Source organism: Ctenopharyngodon idella, chromosome 16, assembly GCF_019924925.1.
Source record: "Ctenopharyngodon idella isolate HZGC_01 chromosome 16, HZGC01, whole genome shotgun sequence".
In the NCBI taxonomy this organism is placed as follows: domain Eukaryota; kingdom Metazoa; phylum Chordata; class Actinopteri; order Cypriniformes; family Xenocyprididae; genus Ctenopharyngodon; species Ctenopharyngodon idella.
Window position 1 is genome coordinate 5027460 of NC_067235.1, and position 14094 is coordinate 5041553.

Consider the following 14094-nt stretch of genomic DNA (forward strand, 5'->3'; position numbering starts at 1 on the left):
TGTTGTAACTTGTAATTGGACTTGACTAAACAAATGTACAATTTTACCTCCTAATTTTACCTTAAAGAGCTTTAGAGCATTTCTTGATCTGACGTCTCCAACTCTTTGTGTATTTCAGAGCCAACTCTCGCCTGCTAGTAAAGGCACATACAGAGAATGTCTGGGCAAACTGGATCTGCAGTACGGCAGACTGCTGGTAAGCGTTCTAACCAGTAGCTATTGAAAATCATTAAGCCTGTGCACATCCATCTAAACATATACTGTATACTTCTTCTCTCCAGAACTCCTCCAAGTCCCGCATGAGAAATCTTGACCAGCTATATAACTTTGTCAGCGCCGCCACCAAGGAACTGATGTGGCTTAATGAGAAAGAGGAAGAGGAGATCAATTACGACTGGAGTGAGCGCAACACCAACATGGGTGCAAAGAAAGAGAACTACTCAGTAAGTGTAGAGCATTTTATAAACCCGTTTATCTGTTTAGGGTTAGGATTAAGGGGATATTTTTGACTTTGATTGGTCGGTAAATGGGTTGTTTCAGGACTTGTTGCTTATTGTAGTTGGATGTGTAAATGGATAATATTTTACAGTTTGAAGTGCTCTTCATGGCCTAATTAATTCCTCAGGGACTCATGCGAGAACTGGAACTTAGGGAGAAGAAGGTCAATGACATCAAGGCCACTGGAGACAAACTCATTAAAGACGGCCATCCAGGCAAGAAGACTGTTGAGGTACGGCATGAACTACACTTCTTACATCACATAAGTATCATAGATACATTACTTTTCAAAAGTTTGGGGTTGGTAAGATTTTTTAATGTTTTTGACAGAAATCTCAAAGCTGCATTTATTTGATCAAAATTTTATAACAGCTTCAACTCTTCTGGGAAGGCTTTCCACAAGGTTTAGGAGTGTGTTTATGGGAATTTTTGACCATTCTTCTAGAAGCGCATTTGTGAGGTCAGGCAGTGATGTTGGTGAGAAGGCCTGGCTCGCAGTCTCCGCTCTAATTCATCCCAAGGGTGTTGTGTCGGGTTGAGGTCAGGACTCTGTGCAGGCCAGTCAAGTTCCTCCACACCAAACTCACTCATCCATGTCTTTATGGACCTTGCTTTGTGCACTGGTGCACAGTCATGTTGGAACAGGAAGGGCCCATCTCCAAACTGTTCCCACAAAGTTGGGAGCATGAAATTGTCCAAAATGTCTTGGTATGCTGAAGCATTAAAAGTTCCTTTCACTGGAACTAAGGGGCCAAGCCCAACCCCTGAAAAACAACCCCACACCATAATGCCCCCTCCACCAAACTTTACACTTGGCACAATGCAGTCAGGCAAGTACCGTTCTCCTGGCAACCACCAAACCCAGACTCATCCATCGGATTGCCAGACAGAGAAGCGTGATTCGTCACTCCAGAGAACACGTCTGCACTGCTCTAGAGTCCAGTGGCGGCGTGTTTTACAGCACTGCATCCGATGCTTTGCATTGCACTTGGAGATGTAAGGCTTGGATGCAGCTGCTCGGCCATGGAAACCCATTCCATGAAGCTCTCTACACGCTGTTCTTGAGCTAATCTGAAGGCCACACGAAGTTTGGAGGTCTGTAGCTATTGACTCTGCAGAAAGTTGGCGACTTCTGCGCACTGTGCGCCTCAGCATGTGCTGACCCCGTTTTGTGATTTTTACGTGGCCTACTACTTCATGGCTGAGTTGCTGTTGTTCCCAATTGTTTTCACTTTGTTATGATACCACTAACAGTTGACCGTGGACTAGCATTTCTCAAGCATTTTTATGAATATTATTTAAACATATATGACAGACTTAAAACAATATTTCCACCTGCCATGGTGTAGTGTGTACTACAGTTGACCGGGTGGATCAGGTAGTCCAAGCTGGTGTGATTGAATGGAGGCGGGGACTAATTTGCATATTTATCGATCTATGTATACTAAATGAAGCAAGGGTCTAGAGTTACATTCAAGCTATTTTAAGGCAGAAATATGTCATTTTGATTATCAAAGATGAGTTTTAAGGGATAAAATTATTGACTGCAGTGGACTAAAAAAAAAAAAAAAAGCCTTACTGACCCTAGACATCTGAACGCTAGTGTACAGTATGTTGTATTTGTTACATACGTGTTGTGTTGGGGATTTTCAGGTCTTTACCGCAGCTCTGCAGACCCAGTGGAGCTGGATCCTTCAAGTATGCTGTTGCATTGAAACTCATGTCAAAGAGAACACTGCATACTTCCAGGTACGGCATCATCAAATGTCTGTCAAATATAATGTAACCACGTTCTTTACCTCAGCAAAACGTTTTGTTAGTCAATCATGTATAAACGGTACTCTTCTCTTTCTCCACCTCCATCATCCGTTTTACCAAAAGTTCTTTGCTGATGTGAGAGATGCTCAGGAGAGGATGAAGAAGATGCAGGAGACCATGAAGAAGAAGTACATGTGTGACCGCACCACCACTGCCACTCGTTTGGAGGATTTACTCCAAGACGCTGTTGTGAGTTTTAGTAAATAAATAGTGAATAGTGTTCCCTAATCTAAAGTGTTACCATATATATATTGTAATGCTGGTATTTGTTTTTGCGGGTATACAGTTATTGATAGTGATAGCTTACTGCAAAGATTTACTAAAGAGATCTTATCATCTTATCATTATTTTATTCATCACAGGAGGAAAGAGAGCAGCTGAACGAGTTTAAGACTGACATCGCCAGCCTGAACAAGAGAGCCAAATCGGTCATCCAGCTGAAGCCGCGAGACCCTACCACCCCCTTCAGAGGCAAACTGCCCATCCAGTCCGTGTGTGACTACAAACAGATGGAGGTAGACGCAGTCACATTTGCTCTTGCACACAGTCAGCCGGAGCTTTGTGCTGCATGCTTAAATCCTTGTTTCCCATAACAGATCACGTTCCACAAGGGTGACGAGTGCGCACTCATCAATAACTCCCAGCCCTTCCAGTGGAAGGTTCTGCACCGCTCGGGCAATGAGGCCGTCGTACCTTCTGTCTGCTTCCTGGTGCCGCCCGTCAACAAGGAGGCTGTCGAGAGTGTGTCCAGGTAAATGATATAAAAGTCACTGTAACAGTGGAGTCCTTTAAACAAACATTGGTATTTACTGCCAACCAGTGTTGTTTTGGTATCATTGATACAGTTTTTGTTTGAGCTATGTTGATGTTTCTCACAGTCTGGAGGCTGGTCACCAGCAGACACTGGTTCTGTGGCAGAAACTGCATGCTGACCTCAGGAGTCTGCTGTCCTGGCAATACCTGATGAAAGACATCCATCTCATCCGCTCATGGAACATCTCTATGGTCTGTTCTCTGCTTTATTCATGGCATTTAGTCACTTATTGATGTTTGAGCCATTAAGTTAACAAATAAGTGATTATGAAATGTATTTATGAAACTTATTTGGAGGTAATGTACTGGTTGATTATTTCACTAGATATATAGTGAACCACAAAACCAGTAATAAAGGTCAATTTTTTTAAATTGAGCTTTCCATTGATGTATGGTATGTTAGGATAGGACAATATTTGACCGAGATAAATATTGAGAAAATTGCCTTTAAAGTTGTCCTTAGCAATGCATATTCACTCACAAAAATAAATTTTTGATATATTTACGGTTGGAAATTTACAAAATATCTAAATGGAGCATCTTTACTTAATATCCTAATGATTTTTTGCATAAAAGAAAAATTGATAGTTTTGACCCGTACAATGTATTGTTGGCTATTGCTACAAATACATCTGTGCGACTTATGACTGGTTTTGTGGTCCATGGTCACATTTATGATATTTTTGCTTTAAATAAAGTTTTTATGATATCAGAAATTGCAATAGGCACAAAAAAAGCTATAGGGCAAAAAACTACAATAGAACAAAGACACAAATGAAATAGACCTTTCCTAAAAAACTTCAAGCACTAGACATGGAAATAAACAACATGAATTGTAAAGTAATTAAATGTACAAAAAACCAATACATACACTGCGTCTGAAATCAAAGACTTCCATAGTATACAGTATAGTATGCGAAAAACAGTTCTTCACTAATCCATGAGGCCACGGGAGGGGATTTGTGAATGGCAATGTAGTGACGCAACTGACGCTGGTAAGTCACATGACGGTAACAACATTGCGGATGTAGTACATCGGAATTTCATTCATAATACCCATATTCATACTAATATAGAACATACTTTTTTAACAGTTGTGAAGTAAATTGAAATTCATATGTAGTAGCTACTCAGACAGTATTTCTGATGCAGCGATAGTCTTCACTGTGCAAATTAAATATACATTTATTCTTATTAAAGTTACAAAAGTGATTCAGTCAAGAGCAGTGAAAGATTGTTTGATTAGCAGAGAACTAATTTAATTAGTTTTAATCTGAATAACAATGAACGCTGGCATCCAAAACCTGGTGCGCACCAAACAAGTGGACCAAGACCCACGTCCGCTTCCAAACAAACTCTAGTGCGGTTCGACTGAAATATGAACGCAACACAGACCAAAGATATCTAAACGAACCAAAAACACCCTAAAAAGACAGAATGCTGAAGCATACCTGTTTTTTTCTCGTCATAGTCACGATGTTACCCATCACAGTTTGGTACAGGCATCAGAACCACGTCTCTTCGCAGCAGATCTTCGTTTGTGTGTGTGACAGAGGGATTCCTGCTGCTGTTTTGACTCCTTTACACATTTTATAAACTCTTCAGTTCTCAGCTGGTCAAAATACCATCATATATACACACATACAACAAGCGCATTTAGCCCAGAACACAGCATTTTTGGATGTTCTTTAATTTCCGTCACAAAATCCTTTTTTTTTTTCTTTAGGTTTTTTTAGGATCTTTAGGTTTGTTCTTAAAAATGACAGTATGAACGCTAAGCGAACCAGGACTACATGTATTATTTTCTTTTTTTGGTCTGGACCAAAAGAACCAAGAGGACCAAAATACAAATGCGAACACACTCTATGAGGTTTTTTTTGAGTAAAATAAGGTCTGCTGTTCACATTGTAGAACAAAACGTTTATGTATCATCAAGTTATGTTTACCACAGACCTTTCTTTACTCATAAAAAAACAAACAAAAAAAACAAACCAAAAAAAACATAAAAAAGTACTAGGGAACCAATGGCAAATTAGTCTTCCAGGTTTTAACATCATTCCTGCACCACTCTATTGCTCAAAATCGCTTGTTTTTTAAACCACAAGGCTTAAAAACACATTCAGATGAAAAGCTTTCATTATGGCCCAGCATGTAAACGCAATAGAGACAACAGTCTAAAAACTGTACCGGTTGATCATGTCTACGGGTACCTTAGTTCTGCAGTAAACAAGATGGGATTTAACTTGATTTTCAGTTGCAGATCCACTGAGTTATATTTAGGAAACAGTCGGTAAACAAGGAGAATTGCTTTATTGAATAAAAGGTCCTTCAAGGGCTCTCCCAAACAAATTAAAGAGAAGACGTGATTTAACTGTTTTAACATCTGAGAATAAGTTTGGACAAAAGACAAAATTAAGATTATTGTTATCACAGAAAACATACAAATATAACCATTTTGAATTTGAAAGTAGCTATGGGTTTATGTGTTTGTCCACTTGTGTTTCAGTTCAAGACGATGAAGTCAGACGAGTACCATCTGATTTTGAGGAACCTTCAACTGCACTATCAGGACTTTCTCAAAGACAGCCGAGACTCGAAGCTTTTCGATTCAAATGAAAACATGCAGATCGAAAGGGACTATAAGGAGACAACACAGCATTTCGACAACCTGCTCCGCACCCTGGAGAAAGGTACAGACTTCACCCCACAGTAAAAATGAAGCCTCTGACAAAGCCCAATGTGTACCATTAAACACTTTTCAAAAATGAGGGTGATATTTGTACATATGTTGGGTAACTGTTAAATTCACGTTACAGGAGCAGCTGTCAGAGCACAGGGTGAGTCTTGTGCTCCTGCTGACAGTCATGAGCAAAGTTTTGTTATCATGGATGAGCTGCATTATAAATGGAAAAACATGTTGTGTCAGCTTTTGTCGTTGTTTGTCTCCTGTGCTTTAGCTAACTGCGCATCTCTACAGAGTGTGCATGTACTGGATTTAAACTCAATATAGTGTTAAATACAGAGGAAAAACGCATCCTGGTCAAACGATGAATTTCTATCTCTGTATTCCTCATATATTTGTAATTTAGATGACACCCAATAAGGGGAATCCAATGAAACACTTTGGATTCCCAACATGGAATCCTAAAATTGTACACCAAGTGCAAATAGCCCCCACCTTGTTGGCAGAGGCTATTTACACTAACTCCGCCCACATTGTCTGATTGAGAGCAAATGACAAAAGAAATCCCACTGATAACAGGATCAGTGGCATGGAGACTAAAGGTCTTTGCATACTGAGTCTGAAATTTTCTGGCACAATCTGTCTTTATATTCCATCTCTTTGTATTTCGCACTTTGTTTGTCATACAGTGCTTTGTGCTTTGTGGATCAACTTTTTCAAAATTTTGGCGTTCGCTTGTACGGTGGCTCTGAATTGTCAAAACAACTCTCAAAATGCTTTCTACGGGTGCAAAAAATGCAGAAAATTGAACCCAATCCGAATTTTTTTATGACTCACGAAATTTTAAACACGATTCACACAATGTGAGGTCATATTTATTTTTTTACGCGCAAAAATTTCAGACACTTTTAGTTATACCGAATGATGATATTGCTAACAGGCTGATATCTTGCTAGCAAACAAAAGGACAATCAATCATTTTATATTTAGTACAAGTTTTTAAAATATTACAACATTTTCCATGTTTTATAGCGGTTGTACCGAATGACTGATGTTTCGGGACATGCGTATGATCAAGTGAAAACATGAATTTTTCATATAGTTAAGAGAGAGTTACTTTGCTTCACGACCATGTAGTCCTTTGCAGGTGTCTGAATGATGTCACATCCTGTCACATGATACTGACTGCATGACTTGATCCAAAATGGTCCCTTTATATTGGTTACTCCGAATGACATCAATGAAATTCATTTTTCCGGACATTCTTTCTCATAACAAAGCAACGACTTCTACACATAATTTTAATACCATTTTGCACTATGTTGATATATGATGTTATAAAATCATGCCAGAATAAAAAATATATACATTTATTACATTCTAAAGTATTTTAATCACAAATGAAATGGCTGTATTGGCCTTTGGACGGTTAAACCAAATGACTTTTTGACACTTCAAAATCTTTAAAATACCTTTATATGTAGCAAAATATAATTAAAACCTTTTGGATTCAATAAAAGAGATCTAGTTGTACCAACTTACATACTTTGGATGTCATATCTTTGTTTTTTATTATTATTAAGGCCTTTAAACAAAAAATTGACCCATATATTGTGTCTTTTCTTTTGATTTTGGAATGTCATTTGTACCACTAACACAGACGGAATGTGTGTGACATGAATACTGGCTGCAGTGCACAGATAAAATTAGAAATAAACTGTTGTTTTTATTTAGAAAACCATATTAACAAATCTTTTGTGTTCACAGGCGAGCAGGATGAATCCGTATGCAAGTCGTACATCACCCAAATCAAAAACCTGCGCGTGCAGATCGAAGATTGCGAGTCTCGCACAGTGGCTCGTATCCGACAGCCTGCGGGTAAAGATCCGCTCATAGACTGCAGTCAGAAGAGTACGGAACAGAAGGTACGACAGAAAAATCACTGTCTTGACCTCAACTTTTCTTTTCCTTTTATCCAGGTAAAAACTCCTGTGCAACTGAAATATCGGTATACATATTTTAACCGTATTTGTGATTTCGATGAATGAGCAAATTTCACAAAACCTGTCAAAAAAATGTCCATCCTATTTCACCCTAAAATGTATCATTTATGGCCAGCACTATTTTTTACCTTGTGACATTTTTCATGACTATTAAGCCTACAGTATTTCCGTCAAATTTTCTTCTTATTGTAATGCATCCAGATGTTTTGTAGCTCATTTATAGCGAGTTTACATCTCGCAATTTTTTCTCAGAATTGAATGATATAAAGTCGCAATTGCGAGAAATAAAGTGAGAATTGCAAGATATAAACTCGCAATTCAATTGTACTTTATAACTCGCAATTACGAGTTTATATCTCACAATTCTCACTTTATTTCATTGCAAGTTTATATTATGCTACTATAATTTACTGTATTATGCTACTATAATTCAGAATTGCAAGATATAAACATGCAATTGTGAGGGAAAAAAGTCAGAATTGTTTTCAAGTCCAATTTAATTGCGAGTTTATATCTTGCAGTGCTTACTTTATTTCTTGCAATTGCCACTTTATATCATGCATTTTTGAGAAAAAAGTCTGAACTGTAAGATGTAAACTCGCTATTTCGAGAAAAAAAGTCAGAATTGTGAGGTAAAAAGTTGCAATTACCTCTTTTATTTTTTATTCCATGGTGGAAACAAGCTTACTACCATAGTGCAGAATAAATTAAAGACAGAACAACAAATACTAAAACAATTTGAGGTATAAAAGTAATGAGAATGAGATTTTTTTCCCCCCTGAAAATAATGTCACTATAAAAAAATCTGAACAAAAAAAAAAAATCAGATCTTCTGAGAGTTTCTGTTTCTGCTCAAACAGAAAGTGCATGTGGAGTTGGAAGGCATTAAGAAGAACTTGGATAAAGTGTCTCAGAAAGCTGAGGAGGTCCTGACCTCCCCGGAGCAGTCCAGCACTCCCGTCCTGCGCTCAGAGCTGGCTGTCACCCTGCAGAAGATGGACCAAACCTACAACCTGTCCTCAGTGTACCTGGAGAAGTAAGAACCACTCTCACCTAAGCAGTATTTGTCTTTGCACAACATATCCATTGTTCAGAATACTAGTCTCAAGGATGCTTCTTTTCATTCATGTTTTGTCTCTAATTAATTAGTGTGTACACTACCTGTCAAATATTTGAAATAGTTAAGATTTTTCAAAAAAAGTCTCTTATGTTCATCAAGGCTGCAAAAACTGTTTTCAACATTGATAATAATCATAAATGTTTCTTGAGCAGCAAATCATCATATTAGAATGATTTCTGAAGGATCATGTGACACTGAAGACTGGAGTAATGATGCTGAAAATTCAGCTTTGATCACAGGAATAAATTATATTTTACAATATATACAAGGTTACAGTATATTCAAATAAATGAAATAAAATGCAGCCTTGGTTTAGCAGAAGAGAGTCTTAATTATATCAAACTTGTGACCGGTAGTATATTATTATTATGTACTAATAAGATTAGCTCAAGATTAAGATTAGCTCAAGTCAACTCTTTCCTCTGTAGGCTTAAGACAATAGAAATTGTGATCCGGAACACAAAAGGGGCAGAAGATGTCGTGAAGAAATATGAGAGCCGCCTGCGTGAGGTTCACACGGTTCCTTCAAATGTCCAGGAGGTGGAGAACTACTGTTCTGAGCTCAAGGTAACAAAGGATGGAATATTTAGTGTTTTTGTTTTATATGACACTAGGTGAATACCATTTATTTAATATGTAGATGATCTGTGCTTGACCTTTTTGACTCCAAGACTCCTGTTCACAACAATATTCGAAGGACCAGCATTCTTAGTTTCCGTAAATTAAATTTCAGGTTTCGAGAAGTTTTAAGTGCTCAATGTCCTTCAAGGATCCCACTCTTTTTAACCAATTAATTTACATGATGTTTCAAGTTGTTTGTGATTTACTGGATGAGAATAAGTATTTTTAAAAATATTCTTACAATTTCTGCCCACTAAAATATTTTAGAGTTTGGTATAATTACAAAAATGTGTATTCATCATGGAATTTAAATGTTGCATTTATTTGCATGACTTTTCTTAGCTTTAGAAATCACACTTCTTCATATATCCAGGTTTTACAGTTGTTGAGGGGGTGAATTTAAAATATTATAGAAATATATTGAGTATTTTAATGCTTGTTTTGTACAAGTCATCAAGTCATTTTGGAAGTTTGCTGAGGCTCCCTACCAGGCCCTGGACCCCTGGTTGAGAACTGCTGATGTAGATATATGAATAGAAGAAAATAAAAATGTGTAAAAAAGAGGCTATCAGCATTTTAAGCCAATTCAAACTGAGTTTAGTGGACAATTAATTGTCATTTCTGTGGCACCAAACTTGATAGCAAAATAATGTCTGTGTTCAAACAGGTTTCCCAATCTGCCATTGTTTAGGCAAACAGATAGTCATGTGTTGGGCTGATTCTTAAACTACCAGATTATGTTTTGAAGAGCCACAGTTTTGCACTATTTGGGAAAATCAACTTAGAGTTGACTCTACATATTACACTTGGAAACTAGAAAGAATTTTAACATGGAAAAACTACAGTTATACACCCAAAAATGAAAATTCTCTCATCATTTCCCCACCCTCACGTCAATACAAATATGTATGATCTTCTTCTGTCTGTGGAACATGAAAGAAGGTGTATTAAAGATTGTTGGTACCCAAACAGTTCATATTCACTTCAAAAATACAATGGACATCCATGGGAACCGAAACTGTTTGGTTACCAACATTCTTCAAAATACAGGTTTGGAAAGACAAGATGGGTGAGTATTTGATGACAGAATATTCATTTATGGGTGGACTGTTGATTGAGACAAAACTTTTAGCCCAATTATTTAATTGGTTATTTTAATGAAAAAGCATATATACTGTCTACTGTATGTACAATGTAGTTACATTAATTTTATTTTGGGATTAAGTCAACTTGTTCTTGTATGTTCAGAAAATGCGTGTGGAGGCAGAAACCCAGCGGCCCGTGTTTGATGATATGGAGGGTGAGCTGGCCAAGGCCACATCGGTCAGCCAGCGCATGCTTCAGGTTTACACTGAACGGGACACTGAGCTAGAACACTACAGACAGCTCCTGAGCAGCCTGCAGGACCGCTGGCGTGCCGTCTTCGCCCAGATCGACCTGCGTCATCGCGAGCTGGAGCAGCTTGGCCGGCAGCAGGGCTACTACAGGGAGAGCTACGACTGGCTCATCCGCTGGATCGCAGATGCCAAACAGCGGCAGGAGAAGATCCAGGCAGTGCCTATAATTGACAGCAAGACACTAAAAGAACAACTGGCACAGGAGAAGGTACTGAATGACACAAGCTTTCTATAAAAGGTGTTTCAAACTGCGCTTAACCCATCTCTATAACCCTTGGGTAAAAACAGATTTAACACTTTTTTACTAATTTCAAACTGTGCTTTTAAAAAAATCATTACCAGCTTCACCTTACCTCATTAGATATTTATGTGCTTTGTAAAGTTGCAGTCACATCATAAACATCTGCTATGTTTCATTTCAATGTCTAAGTGAACTAAAAATAACAATGGCCAGTGATATCAAATGCATTAATTGAAGTGACAAAGTATTATTTTGTAGTATGTTTCAGAAAGTTAAGTGCCAACATTTCCACAGATTGACAAACAGGGTTTACAAATGTACAGCGTGGCATCTTGAAATTTGAACAAAGTTTGAGCAGTGTGAAATATGGAAGATCAATAAATTGTGAAAAAATATTAATTTCTGTGCATTCGTTCTGTTACACATTGCAATTAATTAATTAATTTATTTTTTAATTGCTTTTTGTTGGCGCATTGAAAAGGTAGAAATATAATATACTGACTTTTTCCCTCACAGAAACTGCTTGAAGAGATTGAGAAAAACAAAGAGAAAGTTGATGAGTGTCAGAAATATGCCAAAGCTTACATTGATACAATTAAGGTAAGAGATTTATACATTTGAATATAATTTAAAATGTAATTTATTAAAGCTGAATTTTCAGCATCATTACTCCAGTCTTCAGTGTCACATGACACTTTTTCAAAAAATCATTCCATTATGTTGTATCATGGTTTCCACAAAAATGTGAAGCAGCACAATGTTTTCAACATTGTTAATAATCAGAAATGTTTCTTGATCAACAAATCAGCATATTAGAATGATTTCTGAAGGATCATGTGACATTGAAGACTGGAGTAATGATGCTGAAATTTACAGATTTTTGTTTTTGTTGTTGGAGTGCTACAATCTTTTTTTTTTTTCAGGATTATGAACTACAGTTGGTTGCCTACAAAGCTCAGGTAGAACCTCTGACTGCTCCTTTGAAGAAAACCAAGATGGAGTCTGCCTCTGATAACATAATTCAAGAGGTTGGAAAAGCTCATAGATCAGTTCATTCTAATTTATACATTTGCATTATTTGATTACTCATGTTTGCATAGATTGCTGTGGTGTTTTATCATTTTAAATGTGCAATTATGTTATCTTGTAATCTTGTAAAATAGTACAGCCGACCTACTGATATCATCTGAATGATCAAAATGCTTTATATCTTTTTCATCATAGTATGTAACTCTGAGAACTCGCTATAGTGAACTGATGACGCTTACCAGTCAGTACATCAAGTTCATCACAGACTCACAGCGGCGCTTGGAGGACGAGGAGGTGCGTGACACCAAAGGGACCCTATTCATACCAGACTAACTCAACACACTAACATTAACCAATCCAACCAATCACTCATTAAAATAAATCATCTAGATATACTTAATGTATGGGTGACTCAACATTTATTCTGTCATTTTGGAAACAAAAGCTGTATGTGACAAACAGAAGTAAGCGACAGGTAGAATAAATATGTCCTGTCCAAATTATGTCTTGCTTAAAAAATAAGCATTAATAATCACATTATCTTTCAAGGACAATTTCTATTTTTTACACATTTATTTTACAAAAAGTTAGAATAGCTTATGAATCATTTGCAGATACATTTTTACTTTTTTGTTTTTTTTTAAATCACCAACACCAGCAGCTGTTGAGGTATTTTGAAATATTTTAACAGAGCAGAACATGTTATATTTGTATGTCAGACAGTGTCTGATACACACTAGGGAAAGCAAGTTGAATAAGGCCCACTTTTCCTATATGCTTTTCTCTTTTCTCACTACTGTATGTCTTTCAAACCCTAACCTTTGGTTTCTTTGCTTCTCCTAACTGCTTGCCAGTGCTTTGTCTTGATGATTGCTTGATCTTTTTTGGGCTCTAAAGAGGTAAAACTTTTCACTACGCTCTAGTCATCTTCATAGTCATGTTCCAATATCCCTCTTCATGAATATTCTGAATTTCCTCCCATCAAGCTTATATTATTTAGCTTTTTTTTTTGTAAATGTTATTGTACTTTTGTTCATTGTAGTTTTCTGATTCTCATAGCTATATTCTCTTAACTATAGTAAGTCTAAATAATTTTCTTTGAGAATCAGATTCCTACTGCCCTTAGTTTTTTTTATTTTTCAAAGTAACTTGAAATGTTTTTTTTTTCATACTAACCTCTCCTCTTTATCTGTGGCTCTGGACCTGCTTGTCTGCCTAAATCATTGCTTTTAACACCTATAGCTTACTTTCCATTGCTAACGTTGGAGTACTTGCTTGCACTATTGGTATTTAGTTGTTCTGTTCATTTCACTATTTGGTCTGGCCACCAAATCAGGTTGTCTGAATGATGATATATCTTTAGAAAGTCAGGATTTTTTTGTTAACACACTTAAAGTTGTATTAATTGTGTGCTCAGTTTTCATCCATTCATCTAGTTTATAAAAAAAGCATATTGATTGCATACTATTAGACAGTTTTTTTTCTTGAATCACTTTGATTAACTGGAATGCAGTAAATGGTTTTCAGAGTGCTACCATTTGGGAGCTTCTCCCTCGCATGTCATGAGAGTGTAGTGTTTTAAACCAATGTCTTGTGTCTCCATACATTAATTATATCATATTTGACTATTAATTTATCTTAACCCTATTTGTCATGTTTGCATCTAAACCTGTCTTTCTTTGAGCTAAACAAAAACCATAACACTTAAAGAATTAGTTCACCGAAAACATGAAAAATTCTGTCATCATTTGCTCACCCTCATGTTATTCCAAACCTCAAATGTCTTTCTTGCTACCATGGAACAAAAAGGTGACTTTTTCATAATGTTATTTTTGTTTTTTGCCATGCAATTACAACGAATGGGATTTGAA

The 14094-nt window shown here is 36.9% G+C and overlaps 1 protein-coding gene across 1 annotated transcript in view; it reads left to right on the forward strand.

Annotated features, from left to right (window-relative positions):
* plecb (plectin b) overlaps positions 1-14094 on the forward strand; it is a 168239-nt gene that overhangs the window by 141739 nt on the left and 12406 nt on the right. Inside the window, 16 exon segments of the mRNA XM_051864246.1 lie at positions 119-196; positions 282-443; positions 626-730; positions 2152-2247; positions 2380-2505; positions 2679-2831; positions 2913-3067; positions 3195-3321; positions 5636-5819; positions 7580-7737; positions 8676-8851; positions 9364-9502; positions 10805-11161; positions 11711-11794; positions 12118-12222; positions 12419-12517. Coding sequence (XP_051720206.1) covers positions 119-196; positions 282-443; positions 626-730; positions 2152-2247; positions 2380-2505; positions 2679-2831; positions 2913-3067; positions 3195-3321; positions 5636-5819; positions 7580-7737; positions 8676-8851; positions 9364-9502; positions 10805-11161; positions 11711-11794; positions 12118-12222; positions 12419-12517 — 2304 coding nt within the window.